At 41.8% G+C, this 15,286-nt stretch overlaps 1 protein-coding gene across 1 annotated transcript in view; it reads left to right on the forward strand.

The window, feature by feature from the left end:
• FNDC3B (fibronectin type III domain containing 3B) overlaps positions 1–15,286 on the forward strand; it is a 183,049-nt gene that overhangs the window by 23,923 nt on the left and 143,840 nt on the right. Inside the window, exon 2 of the mRNA XM_064385242.1 lies at positions 12,375–12,513. Coding sequence (XP_064241312.1) covers positions 12,403–12,513 — 111 coding nt within the window. The 5' untranslated portion in view covers positions 12,375–12,402. The remainder of the gene's footprint in view (positions 1–12,374; positions 12,514–15,286) is intronic.

Raw genomic sequence — 15,286 nt, forward strand, 5'->3', positions numbered from 1 at the left:
TGAGGGAATTTCCTTGGTGAGCACCAGGAGGAGGATGAGGTGCTGAACAGGTGTTTGGTATTGTGGGGTTTCTCTGCAGCATGCACCACTGCTCATGTTCTCACCAGCAGGTTAAACCTCCCCTGAACACCCAGGCTGTTTTCTGCACCAACCTGGAGGTATGATTAGGGTCTAGAGAGAGAAATGGGAGTAGGAATGTGTTGATATGAGAGAGAGTAGGAGTGCTTTTTTTTTTTTTCTATACAGGTCTATTATTTTTGGAAATCTTTATAAAAATTATTGCATGGACATGTCATCTTCCTACCCTGGCCCAAGAGTAATATGCCATGGTGTAGGTAGAGAATAATACCAGTTTTACTTATTTTTTTAAACCAGATATTGGCATGTTTAATGATGACAAAGTGTCTTCCCCTTAGAAACTGGGGAACAAATGCAATCTGCTTGAATCTCTGGGACCTGTGAAGCCTTTAGCTGGAGAATGACTGGTGTTAATGGGTAGGTGTTTGCCACTGATTAACTGTGTACTGTATTGTTAAGGTGGGTATCTGTGTGGGCTCTGTGCTGCCAAAATGTGACTGAACTGGGTCAGAATGTAAATATTAAAGAATTGAGATTGTGCCGTACTTTCGGTGATAACACCTGGGTGTTCCAGCTTATTCACACACACTGAATATGCCTCGATAGAGCTCCCTGGGAGTGAAATCTTGTTGGGTCATGTGTCAGTTATATCATTCAGGTAAAATTGAGCACAACTAAATTTGACTGGGAAAGCTTTTTTCCTTGCTCAAGTCCTGTGCTAATGTGGTCAGAACCCTGCAGGCAAACTCCTGCATTTGCTGATATTCTGATCTTTCTGCCTCCACTGTCAAAGAAAAAGCTGCTGGCAAGCCACATTGAGTTTTTCAGATTTATTTGTATGCATATATACTATATTTGACCTCAACTCAGTGTAACATTCTTTGCTCCATCAGGATTTCTATGAATTTTTCTTGCAGTAGGTGAAGTGAGATGCATGTCCAGGAAAAGCTGAAGGCTGTCAGGGCATGTGGTGGTAAAATGCTTTATATTTATGAAAGATACTGTAGAAAAAAGCCTCCAGAGAATTAGCCTTTTTTGTAGTTTGTGGTTTTTATCACTTGGCTTTCTTCCAGTTGAGTTATGAGATGGGTTTTCTTATATTTGAAGGACTTGTATATTTTGTTCTCACCTGTTTATTGAAATTCTGTGAGTGAACTGTTTATTTGTATCTTTTCCCTAAACCCCCAAAACCACTTGCTGTTAAGGTAATTTCCCCCACTCCTATATGCTAACCAAGTTCATTTCTTTAAATTCAGCTTTACATATTTTAGGATGCAAGGCTAATTTTTTTTCTGTCCCTTTCTGAAATACTTCAATTTTTGAATTCTAGCTAGAATTAGAAATAAAAAAAAAATCAGAGAACATGGTAAGGGTTTTTTAAAAATTGTCTTCCCAGAAAGCTAAAATCCTGTGAATAGTTTTTGCTGAGATTTTGTGTAACAAGGCTCAAAAGATAAGCTCTGCTTTGTTAATGATGAGTTTATTGCTGCTAGTCTGCTCTGAGCTTGTGCAATGGATCTACCCCATGTTGTAAAGTGGCAAACAGATTGTTTATGCCAGCCTGGGAAACGGATGAAGTTGGAATAGTGTGGTGTATCCATGGGACTGGGGATGCTGTTACTGAGCCAGGGAGAGGGAAGGACAAACTCTGGTGTCCCACAGAGCAGAAATAAAAGTGCATCTGTCTTAATAAGTCACAAACTATTTTTTCCTCATGACAAAACCCCACTGATGCTTGGTAAAACTTGGAACAAGCTGCCCAGGGAAGTGGTGGAGACACCAGCCCTGCAGGTACCGAAGAGATGTGTAAATATGGCAAGTAAGGACGTGGTTTAGTGGTAGAAATGGAACTGCTCAGTTAGCAGTTGAACCCAGTGGTCATAATGGTCTTTTCCAACCTGAACAATTCTGATTTTTCCTTTCTGTGGATTTCTTATCTGTATTTGAATAGACTCTAGACACCTGCACCTCTAAAGTTTGGTAGGGGTTAAAGAAATTAATTTCTTTAAGTGTAACAAGGGCAAATGAAACTTCAGGTACATGTGACGTGAAGCTTGAAAGTTGGTTTGCTTTCTGCTGCTTGTCTATTTAAGTTTTTTTGCTTGACTGGAATTTTGTCATCTAAAGGATTTGGAAAGTTCACTTGAGCTTCAAGGGTTTAATTAGCTTCATTGGAGCGGGGTGTGCTTGTATCAATAGGGAAATATAAAGAAGCCTGACTGTCCCTTTTTGATTAAATACAAACTTGGCATTAAAAAAAATCAGTTTGCAGGAATTTACTTTCCTTTATTTAGCTCACCCTGGTTCTTTTTATTGACTTGTATGTATATATATATATCTTGACTTTCCACAGCTTTCTTTGAAGCCCCTTATTAATACTGCTCATACCCGAAAGCTGTAGTATCAAAGTCAATAGGTCAAATATTAGGAAACTTTAATTAACAAAGACTTGTAACTTATTAATGAGTAACTCCTGTAGCTGGGAGGACTGGGGCTGCTGTCTTTTGACTTCACCCAGGGTGGGAAGAGCATCTGTCCTGCTGGCACCATGCCTTGAGCCTGCCTTTTAACCAGCAGTTCTGGGTTTGCTGTAGTTTTAAGTGCTGTTGATTTCCCAATTCATATGACAAGCTGTTCAGTACTTAACTGTATTTATTATTGTCAAAGACCAATACAATTTATGGAGAATAATGGGAATAATTTTAATCTCCATTGCCTGAATGATTTGGCTGAGTATGGGAATGAGTTTAGAAGGGTGAGGATTCAGAATTAATCTGGATACAGACCACCTGAGTGCTGGGTGACCCCACTGGATTGTCCTGGCTGTATAAACAGAACTTGGTTTTTCCTTCAGTCTGTGTTACAAACTGTGCCCCACTTCAGGCAGGTAGCAACCCCAAAAGGTTCTCCCTTTTAAACCATTTAATCAATGACCTGAGCTTTCTAGCTGCAGCACGTGGCACATTGAGCACAGCATTTTCTGTCTAGAGACCCTTTGACTTCCCACCCTAAAGAAAGCAACCCCTCCAGTACTCTGCATTCAGGAAATTTAGGGTTTTTTCATTCATTGATGGTTTTTTATCATTGGAGATAAAAATCTGATACCTGGAGTGGGAGAGTCTTCTTTCCTGTAAGATCCTGCATACCAAAATTACTCAATCAAAATGGAACAATGACTTGACTTTGTGTGTGTGGTTGCTTTTTTGCTGGTGAGTTTCAGGTCTTTGTTTAATGTAAATTCCTGTCTTATTTCCAGTTATGAGAAGCTGCATAGGTCGCATATTGTCTTGATTTTCATGGAGCAGTTTAGAAAAGTAAAGAAATTCTGAAAAACGTGTGTAATGCTGTGTGAAAGTCAGGGGTGGTGTAATAAAACTTTCTCCGGTGCTGGAAAGTTACGGAGTGATGGAGTTTGGGTGGTGGGTCTCGGGTTGGTTTTGTTACTAATGTGGTTTAAGCTCTTGGATTTTGTGAGCACGATGATAATGATGGGCTCAGCTTTCCTCCTGCATGAGAAACCTCTCGGGCAGCCGGGCAGAGGTGCTGCCCCTGTGAATGCCTGCTCCTGAATCCCGGGGTGGAATGGGAGATCTCTGCGGAGCTCTTTCCCACAATAACACAATGAGCCACTTTGTCAGCCCGGAGTCAGGTTAGCGGGGAATGGCGACAGCAGCCGAGTTTGTGTTGCACAAAGGTGTGCTGAGACCTTGTTGGAAATGGGATTTGGTATGCAGGCTTTTCAAGAGCTGCAGATTGATATGGTAGATAGCCTTTTTTTTTTTTTTTCCCTGCTTCGTAGTTTAATTAGGGGTAAAAAAAAAAATAATCCCCACCCATTGATTCCAGTAGATTCCCCATTGCACAGAAACTCCAGGAGAGATAACCAAGGTCTTTGTGGTATTATTGCAGAGAGATTATTATTTGAGAGAGCAGAGTGGAAGGGGAGGGTATTTATCGACAAATGCTGTGCTTATCAAACTGTAACCATGATTAATACTTTGGCTATTAAATGGAGGAAGAAAGCAAATAGATGAAGCATACCTGTGCCTTATCTGACTTTCACCTTTGTGCAAGAATGTCTCTTTGCATAGAGGTTCTGCCCGTGTCCCTGGGCACGTTCCTGGGCTTGCAGCCCTGATCTAGGGGAGTTCAGTATTTAATAAAAGTATTACGAGAGTGTAAAGATGTGCTCCAGTGCAAATGTTTGCAGGATCAGTTTGTAGGCAGGTGTAGGTCTGGACTGAAGGGAGTTTATCCTCCTCACACAAATTGCTTCAAACAAATAGCAGATTATTCCAATTGTGTTTAAACTTACTGAAGATCTTGGTGGAGCGTGTGAATTTTACTTGCCAATTGCTTTTGTCAGAGGCAATGCAGAGTACAGAGAACCTGAAAAGAGTGATCACTTAGTTAGGAAGTGTGCATTTTGTCCCTGTTGTGTAGACTGGCTCTCTGCACTTAGGGGACCAATTTGTGCCCTGGGTGTCCCAAACTGGATGTCCCAATTTGTGGAGGGAGGGCTATTGGATCTCTGTCATCTTCCTCTCCTTGCCCTGCCAGTGGGGCACCACAGCTGGAAGAGCTCTGTGCTTTCCTGCTGACCTGGGGAGAGGCAGATGTCATCAGAGAATCACAAAAGTGGTTTGGGTTGGAAGGAATCTTAAAGCTTCTCATTCCACCCCCTTGCCATGGGCAGGGACGCCTTCCACTATCCCAGGTTGCTCCAAGCCCTGTCCAACCTGGCTTTGGACATTTCCAGGGACTGGGCAACCTGTGCCAGGGCCTCACCACCTTCAGGGAAGAATTTCTTCCTAATTATATAATCTAGGTTTACCCCTGACTTGTGATCTTCTAGAAAAGCACAGAGATGCTGAGTGCAGTTGTGAGAGTGTGTTGTGCAATTAAACAACATCCAGAACTCTCTTAACTCAAATGTCTCTGAGGGTGGACAAGCAGCAACAAATTGGTTTGAAATGTTAATTGCTGCCTGTATTTTTGGAAGTGCATAAAGTAATTTCCCTTAAAAAGAGAAAAAAAAAATTGAAGTAGTTGTTTCAAAGCCAAGTTGTGCCAAAAACAACACCACCAAAAATATTGGGAAAAAAGTAATTGGCCACTGTTGTGCAAGAAGAGTTAAATTCAGCCTATGGCTGCTTAGAAGAATTACTGTGAAATAGTGTGAGAATTGTGTGCTTGAAAACTTCTCTATTTTTGCAGCTACATCCCTCATGAGTCGCTTTATCTGTTGTGATTAATACGGAGGAAGGTGAGGAAAGAAAGGTGTGAGAACAAAGATGGAAAGGAATATAAATAGCAAAAATGACTAACTTAATTTTCAGATTGAAGAAGCAGTACAGAAAAACCCACATGGTGAGAGTGAGTTGTATACAAGTTGTCTCTGCAGCTTGCTCTTCTGCCAGCAGTGCAGGCTGTAGCCGTGGTGTGTTTGCATGTTTTGGAATTGATTTTTGAGCAGTAGATGAATTTGCTGCTCTGATATTATTTGCAGAAGTGAGAATGCTGTGGAACCATTGGATTAGCTTGTCTGCCTGTGGCTCTCTGCTCAGCCATAGCTAATATAAGCCTAATAAAAATTTTGAAGGTCTGTTTCACCCGTGCTGTATTTTATTCCTTAAATCTAGTTACGCTAGGTTTGCACATGAATGTGATGGCCTTCAGGCACTGCACTCCCCAGGCGTGGGTGGTGCTGGGAGGAGGGCAAGCTCACTTTTCCTACATGAATTTTCACAAGATTTCCCCCTGGAAAACCAAGGGGAAAAACCCCTCGTGGGGCGAGGTTTTCGTTTGGTAAAAGACTCCTTTGTGTGCCAGGTTGCTTTATTCCAGTTATTTCATCAGAGCTATTATCTGCTGATTGGTTGTACTTGCCTTATGAAATAAGACACTCCTGCATGATGCAGTTTGACCTGATAGCCCCGTTCCTGATGCTCATTTCTGGTACATGTTTGAAGTTACTTGGTTATTCCATTTCTTCCTAAAGTTAAGCTAGGAACCCAGTTTTTAATAGTTTTTCTGTTCCTGAATGACAAACATTTCCTATGAGGGGTGTGCGTCTGGTTACAGCACAAATTTGTTGTTAAGATAGCGGAGTTTCAAGCCTGGAAAATTTGAGGTCAAATTTTAGGTCTAAATAAATGCAAAGTACTGAAAATCTTCATATCATTACCCTCTGGATTGCTGCCTTGGGAATCTAACCAGTGTGGGGAAAAAACAATGTTAACTTTCCTTGATCCTGCGTAGAATTGAACACTGCTGATAATTCCATCTTCAGAGATGGAATGTACCACGCACATTGAAATGTGTTGTTGTTTAAAGTAAACTAGAGGGGAATAAACCCACTGATTAATGACAGTGGTTAAGTTTTGAGAGGATGTTTATGCTTTTCAGCTTGCTGCAGATAGGATCCTGCTACTGTGGCCTTTTCTGTGAAATGGCACAGAGAGCAAGCAGCAGGCATTTCACTACCCCTTCATAAAATGCCAGTGGATTGTGTGTATGTGTTCCCTCTGCTCTGTTTTCTTTTGTCATAACAGATTTTTAGAATTGCATGTATTTCTTCAAAATTGTTATGAGGAAGCCCGGCTGTTTGGATGCTTCCAAATTAATCTACCGTGTTTGTAATTAAACAGAGCAAGAATGTGTTCAGGTTTCAGTGGCGCTTCAGACGGATGTGATTTAACTAAACTAATGAAGGCACATCAGACAAGACAAATTCCAGACTGTTTGTGCCTTGACCAACCATCTGTGCACATACCTCCAGGTACTGCTCATGTCTCAAGAGGCTTTTCTACATGAACAATTATTACCACTCCTCTTTGAATTGGAGTGGCAAGCCATGGCAGGAGTCTCTTGAAAGCAGCTATATTTACCACTCTGCTTTTCAGTGAAAAATATCATTGTGTTATGTATGTTTTAATCCTGAATTTCAACGTGTGTGTACAAAATACAGTAGGCAAATGGTGAGAGTGAATTCTCTCATCTCTTGGACGTGAATCCCAGCATCAGCAGGAATGTGCAGAAGGAGCACTCCTCATTCAGAGCCTTCCTGGTGGGTTGTAGATCCATATTAAATCCTTAGTGTAAATATGTGTGTACAAATAAGACTATGTGTACACATTCTCCTTGTACATACTAGCAATTTTTTTCCTATTTTTCTTCCTTATTCAAAAGGTTATTCAAAATTACTCGAGACAATCACCCATTTCTTCAACTATAATAACCAGCAGTAACATGATTTGACATGCCAGACTTTGATAGGGTTCTTCAATTGCACATATAATGTCCCGGAAAATAACAAATAATGTCAGGACTATTTCTCTTTATGGAAGAAGAATAAGATATGCTGCAGGTAATGGCTTCTGTGAATACTGAATGATATTTTTTTTCAAATTCTCATTATGTTTTACCGTATATCTTTTCCAAAGTGAGTTTTTGTCTAGAAATGTTTCAGTCTTCCCTGTTTTCAGGGCATGGTGTTTCTAAGGATGTGTTTGACCTCTCAGTGTGCCAGGTGGGACTCCCTCTGACATGAACCTATGGTTCCACACATTTTTTTAACCATAGCAAAGCCCTTTAAAGCAATTCCTCCTGCCTCTTGTCCTGGTTATAGCAACACAAGCATTGTTGCAGTGCGGTGGATGGGAACCCTCCTGTGTTCACATCAGCTGTGCCGGCCGTGCTGGAGGTTTTGGGCTGGCCATGCTGTCAGGATGTGGCTTGGAGGATGCAGATCAGATGTCACAAATCCTTTTCTTTCTGGGTCAGAGAACTGCCAGTTTCTGGACATCCTCACTGCAGAACCTGGTCTGCCAGAGAAAATGTCTGGCTGGGGTCAGAAGCAGTTGCCTTGTGACTGCTGGTCAGCAGGGCATTGTCAACAGGCTTTGGCTTTTGATAACGCCAGGACTGGCTTGGCCCATGGTTGTAAAGTACTAAGGAAGCTCCTGCTGGGTTGGATTATTTCCCTGGCCAGTGCAACAGCCTCTGGGCGAGAGGAGCTCGCCCAACCCATATGGAGTGGTAGAAGAGGGTTCCTGTAGTACATGGATTAAAGCAGGGGTAGAAAGGAGTCTGTTGGACTGTGTAACCCTGTGTGTGTGCCATCTGTGTGTGAACTTTGTCATGGGGAAGTGGTAAGGGCTTTTTGTTGGTTTGTTTTGTGGTTTTTTTTTTTTAGGCTGGAAAGAGAAAATTCTTCCATTTTAAGTTTATACCATGTGCGTTTCAAGTATTTTTTTTCATCAAGGCTAGGACTGAAGGTGGGGTAGCTTCTTACTCTTTTTGCCGTGTGTTCTCTTCTGTTCAGGCAGAAAACCCCTAAATATGCACTGTAGGAGTAAAATGTGTGTTTAGCACTGAATTTTATTTGTATATTAAATAAACCTGGGTATGTGGCTCTACTTAGTATTGAAAACTCTCTGTCCTTGGTGTAGTACAACTTCTGTAGTTCCAGATGATTGTGATAAAAAAGCAGAACACTTTGTTCAGGCACTTTTAATGGTCTGCTGCAGGGAAATAAAAATCAAGTCTTTGCAAAGAGCAGTCACAGGACTCAATATTCAGAACTCCTCTTGCTTCTGCCAGGTTCTCTGCGTTCATCTGCCATAGCTGGGAGAGGTTCTTTGGCTTTGTGAAATACAGAAGGTAGGAAGAAAATCACAGAAAGAAAAATGTTCTTGGCATCCAGCCCTATAAATAAGCATGGGTGAAACCTTCTAGGAAAAGTAGAATTGGGTATCTTGATGTGGTTCACAGTGCTTTTGGAATTTCAGGAAAACTGACGTAACCTGTTGGGTCATGTTGTTTGACCATACATGGACACTGGGTTTTACATGGCTACACTTCATTCTTCTGTGTGTTTTAATTTTCTCTCTAGTGCCATGTGCAACTAATTTATGTATTACTAATTCACATATTGAATTAATTTAAGGAAATGGAGTCATCTCAGGGATCAGTAGAAGGGTGCAGTACTGAATTGAAAATCAGGTTTGCAACAGTAACTTGCAGACATCAAAAGATTTGGATGTTTTGTTTGGGGACAGAGAGATGAAACTTGGATGGTTATTTCTTCCTTGCTCTACAGCAAAGTGGAAAACTGTGATTTCCATATTCCTGGAGGAAGCTAGACAGGGAGATGCAGCCTCTCACTCCTTGTTGGCGTTGTTGTGACCTGTCCCAGCCAAACCTAGGGAATGTAGACGCACAGGAAATATCTTTTTAAAATTTAAATATAGTCAGCTTTCTAGACAAAACCCCAAATTTGAGTTAGTACCTGAAAAAAAGGGCTGTGGGTTAGTATTTGGCAGTTCATATTTTAGCTAAGGGAAGAATTCTCATATCCTGGAATGTGACCTGGCTCTTTGAGTCGTGTCTGGTGTTTTCTTCTATCAATGTTCCCAATTTGCAGAGAAAAAACCCAACTGTATTCAGACCTCACTTTCTTTGTATTAATCAGTTTTGCATCCCCTGGGGGAGGAGGAGCACTGGGCTATGGGAGGGGTGTGAAAGCACAGCTAATAAATCTGTTTTTAGTAGGATGGATGAACAAATAAGCTCAACAAGTGTGTGAGGCCCGTGTTTCCCAAGGGTTTGGCTTTGCAGTGAAGTCTGCCAGTCTCATGGTAGATGTCTTCACTCTTCCTGGAGGAGTACATCTTGGTGAAACACTGCCAAAAACTCCTGCCAGTGCTGTGCCTTGTAGCCAGTACTGCTGCTGGTATCATCTCTGGTGGGGTCGTACCAGACCTGACAAATAGAGGAAGCCCTTCTTATTTTTGTTTTCTTTTTTTTTTTTTTGTTTTCTCCTTTCAAGTGAGGCAAGTGTAGACACGGCTGTAGTGACAAACCATTAATAAAGCAAAAGGAATGTAGCTGCAACACTTCAAATAATGACACGTAGCAAATAAATGTCAACATATCCGTTGTTGTGCCTGGAATGGAAATATTACTAGGAAAATATGTTGCTTCAAGCTACAGTATGGGCTTTTTTCCTCAAGAAAATAGTATCAATGTGATGTTTAAACTGTGAAAGCTTGGCTTTTGGATTCAGACTAAATGAACGTGTCATTTGTTTGGGGCTTGGGGCTTTGTTTTATATGTTTTTAAAATAGTTTCTATGAATGTTTTGTTCTTTACAAATGAACTTTAAATGTGAATATATACATTTGCACACACAACAACTATAGGTGCATAAATAATTGCATGTATAGCCAGAATAGTTGGAGGTACAGCTGGCAATTGACTAAATCAGTCTGTTTCCTGAAAGCTGTTCATTCATGTGCTCTCTGGTGTTCATTACTGGCCTCTTTCAGTCCTTTTCTTAATCCCAAGCAGTTAAGAAGTGGCTCAAAACCTCACATATTCTCTTCTTCCTTGGTAAACAAACAGAACTCCCAAAAAGTGAAGTCACACTGCCCCATTCCTGCTACTCCACCTCCAAATCCCAACACCTGTGAATATTGTTGTTGCACTTGGATGTTTCTCAAAATTAAAACCTGAAACTGTGAAGTAATGAAAAGCAAAAGCTTTAGGATGTGCCATCCTAACAACAACTGTGTCTCAGGCTTCTGGAGAACTTCTGTCCTGTAATTGAGTCTTGGATAAAAGGATGGATTTAATTTAAAGGTGGATGAAAATACATTGCCTCTGTTTATGTCTTGGTGAAGTGATGATTAGAAAAGTGGTGTTTTCTCACAGATGAGAGCAGTGGAAAGAGCTGTGAGAGTTGTGCTAAATTTGGTACTGAGTTAAATTAAAATGCTGGTCTTGAGCTGGAGGTCACATTGCCAGGTTTGCACATCTTCTGGAAAACAAATGTAATTGCAGTCTTCTGGTTCCCCTTAGATGTGATGGGGCCCATTTGATGACAGTAAAAAGATAAGATACATGTGATTCAGTCTGTGTGGGCACTGCCATCACTTCTAAATCACACAAGTGCTTTTCCTCAGGAGCTGGAGGAGCAGCTCTTGGTCAGGCTGATGTTTCTCATCATGAGGCTGTGCAGGTGATGGGATTGCAGTGAGCTCTGGAAGAGGTTGATGAAAATTAAGACTGTGTATTTCAACTAAACTAATAATTTAGTTGTTGAATTAAAAAAAAAAAAAAAATTGAAGTCCAGCAATATTTTGGGGCCAAGGGGGTGTAAGATATGCAACATCCAGCATCCATGGAATGGGATGCTCCAACCCTGGTCAGGCTGGCTCAGTCTTGCATCCCCTCTGAAGCAGCTGAGTTAAACTCCTGGTTTGTGGCTCTCTAGTTGTGTCCCAGGCTCTTTGCCAGAAATTCCCCTTTCTGTATTGTGTCAGCTGATCACCTATGCTGCCGCCTAAATTGCAGTGTATTTTTTTTTTCCTAACTTGAGTTTGGGATGTAGGTGCAGTTATTCAGGATGACATTGGGATTCTTTGGCATGAGGTGTGCTAAGGAGGCTGCTCACCACTGGGCATGTGAGGTTGCTTTGCTTAGGGGTTGTTGTGCAGAAGTCTAGATAAGCTATGTGATGAGATCATCCATTTTATTCACTAGAGCTGCGTTATTGCCCCATAAACCAGCATGATGATACCCTTAACACTGAATTAAGACTTGTTTTTACAAGGCAGCTTCTCATGGTTTTACTGATGCTCACGTGTCACATCAGTTAGCTGTGAAAGGGGGAGGGTGTGCTGGAAGTGATGTGTGATTTTTCACAAATCCTTACGTGATGTCAGCATTCTCTGTTGCCCTTCCTAGAACGGGGTGTTCAGAACATTGAGGATGTGCTGTCCCTCCTGCTCCAGCAGCAGCCTTAATCTTTTGGGTTGTGATTAAGTGCAAGTCGGGCGTCTTTGTTTTGTAGTGGCAGTTCACACTGTTTACAGGGCCCTAGAAAGAAAATAAAGGTGTTTGGCTTTGAAGTGTGACTGTTGAGTGAAATTGCTGTAACATCTGAAACCGTGCTGGTGACGCAGTTCCAAGGGATGTGGCAGCAAGCAGGATGGTGATTTAAGAGCAAAATTCCAAGTGTCTCAGAACCTGCCTACTTCAGCAGTGAAGGCTGAGGTTTATAATTGTGGGAAAGAGTGGAAATCTGACCAGTTGGTTTTTGGAATTCTTGCATAGAAACTTGACTTTCCATGCTCTTGGTGTGACAGTTAAAAGCTCCGTTCAGAGCCTTGAGCTCCCTGCACCTCCTGTTACAAAAGCAGGGCTGCTGCTGAAGTTCCTGAATGGCAGAACGGCCTTCTGCAGTCCAGCAGGGTTTCTGCAGGCTCTTTAACTGCTGCTTTCTCTTGCAGGAAGCCCGTTGAGGAAAGTTCTCCATGAATGTACGTCACAATGATGATGACCGACCAGATCCCGCTGGAGCTGCCGCCGTTGCTGAACGGGGAGGTGGCCATGATGCCTCACATCGTGAATGGCGATGGATCACAGCAGGTCAGAAACTCAAATTAACTCTCTCTGGGTCAGCAAGATGTTTTCGAGATGGGGAAGATGGTTTTCCGCAGCGCGAGGGAGCGCAGAGTGTTTCCTGGGATGTAGAAATCTGCCTTTACGCTGAAAAAGACTTGAAAAACAATGATTAAAGTGTACCATTGAATTGAACGTGTTTGTTTGCATGTGGGTTCATTGAAGTGAAAATAGTGGAATTGAAACAGTGGCTCTAAATGCTGCATGTTTGAGGGCTTTGCAAGAAGTTAGTCTTATGATTTACTTGTGCTCGCTCTTGTCCAGACATCTTAGTAGCATTTGTGGTGAGATTTTAAGATTTTAAAAATGCTGAGATGAGGGAAAAAATGGAAGTAAGAAAAGAAATGGAGAATAGCAGTGTTATCTGCTATTCTTTGCTTACCTCACTATACCTTTCCCAGCGGGTCTGTGTACTACCCTGTGCTTCATTATCAGAAGCAGGTGTGAATTTTGAGTGGGGTTTTGACTAAAGGCAACCTTACAGTTGCTTTTATTTTTTTTTCTGGGAGATACTCTCTAACAAGCTTGATCAGAAGTTGGTGGAATGAGATCACAGTGATGCCTTCATGCCATGATACAGCCTGCAAGTTCAAGCTGGGGGTGATAGGTTCCCAAATATGTCATCTGGGGTTAAGGGATCTCTTTGGAGAACATCTTTCTATCCTGGCAATATTTTTGTGTTGCTCGATTTGGTTCTCCCCTTAACATGAGAAATTTCAGCAAAGTATTGTAACAAAGGTAGAAGCAAGCTGTCCTTCTTGAATCAATTATTAGAGGTCCTTTTGTTACTTCTTGTTCCCTGGATCATTTGTTCCTCCTTCCAAGCTGTGTTTGAGTTAGACCAACCTCAAGAGGAAGAATAATTTCTGCTTTCCTGATGAGCTTCTAAGTATTTTTAGTTATCTGAAATCTCATTATGATGTAGATGTTCATTGTTGTGATTAGTTTGGTTTTGTTAAGTCATTTTTGCAAAGTGTGCTTTGACTTGAAAAAACAGAAAGGAATGCTTTCAGTGGTTGTATTTAACAAATCCAATATTAGTACACTTAGATGAAGGAACAGTCTTATTCCTACTGGAAAGGATAATTGTTCTTTAAGTACACACTTTTTTTCTTGCTGGAAAGCACTTACCAGGTCAGACTGTCCTGTCAGTGTGTCCTTCTGTATTACAGAAAGAATAAGTGAAATCTTCTGAGCCCTCCTTTGAGATGGTGCTCTAAGCCCAATCCTTCCATTTCCCCATGTTTGATTTAGCAGCCTGGCTTGGCAGATGCCTCTGCTGCCTTTAAAGTAGGTTCTCAGCTAATGTTTTGCATTAAAAAGAGTTGCAGGTGCACTGGAAGCACATTGCTTCTTGCTTTTGCTGTGTTATGCAAGCACAACTCAAACGGTTCTGGACCAGGTCCCTCTTCTGTGTGCTTGCTGGATGATGCTTTTAGATCTCATCTCCTTGTTTCTTGAAGTACCTGTAGCTGAAATACCAGTTTTCCATGAGATTTTTTTCTACTCTGGATGTGCCCTTCTCTGTTGCAAAGCTTAACTACTTCTGTGCTTTGTTGTTTCCATCCTATTCCTGAAGCTTTAGGTGATGTCTTTGCTTTTTAAAAGTACAGTTATAAAAATGGAATGAAGCTGGAATAAATGCTTTGTTTGATCTTTGCAAATGAACTATGTTAATTGCTCTTAACTTGGTTTGTTGTAAGGTGGAAACAAGTGTGAAGTGTTTGTTGAAAGAGATTTATTTTAGTTTCTTGTGAGGTGGGAAGAGGCTTCAGGATAGATTCACACCAGAATGACTTCCTTAAGAAAGATGGTTTATATGACTCCATAAATAGGTTCTAGCTTTAGGAGGACACACACAGGGTTTAATTACAGTCTCCATTAGAAGCTGGTGGTGAGAAAGCATCATAGCAGAGCTGGTGGAGGACGAGGAGTGTGGAGTTTTCCAGGCTGCAGTGTGGCCAGCAGGCAGGTCAGTGCCTCGTGCTTTGGGGCTGACAGAATGGAGGCTCTGATGGGCTGCTCTGGGCACGCTGGCTGCTGCTCACCCTCATGTGTTACTGGATTTGTGGGGCCTCAGCTGTGCCAGCGCCACAGAGCTGCATTAGGAGCTGTGCCTGGAAATGCTGAGCGCCAGGGAAAAGCCTTTCTTCAAAAGACCCGTTCTTACACACAGAGTAAAGCAGACTGGAGCTGGTGAAACACCTTGGCCTTGCCAGCAGCCATCTGGGGAGTGATGCAAAAGGCAAATCAAACAGGCCTGCAGTGTAAGGCAATTGCATGGGAACATTCCCTTTCTTTATCTTCCTGAGAGTAAGGGCTGCACAAGGCAGGGCAAGGAATGTCTCTGCCTGCTTGACAGTAATCCCTCTCCTCTAGACTACCCAAAATGGCATTTCTAGCACTGACTTTTTCTTTTTTTTTTTTTCAGTTTCCCACACTTTATTTCCACTACTGCTGTGTTTAATGCTTTCATGTTGCTTCCAGAGCTGTTTCTGCTTCTAATCCACTTGTAACTCCTTAGGGGATTCAGGGAGCAATAATTAACCTTTTGGTCCAAGAATTTCAATGGTTTCCTGTAGGTACTCCACTACAAGCTCTAAAAAGCTTGGAGTATGAAGTGGAGGGGCAGCTAGCTGTACTACAGCACATCTGTACAGAATGTTGGGCTAATTAGCTGGCGAAGTTTTATTTCAGCTTGGTTCACTCATTGCACCTGCAGAGGTGCAGCAGGTTTTCT

The sequence above is a fragment of the Passer domesticus genome, chromosome 11, assembly GCF_036417665.1.
Source record: "Passer domesticus isolate bPasDom1 chromosome 11, bPasDom1.hap1, whole genome shotgun sequence".
Lineage (NCBI taxonomy): Eukaryota > Metazoa > Chordata > Aves > Passeriformes > Passeridae > Passer > Passer domesticus.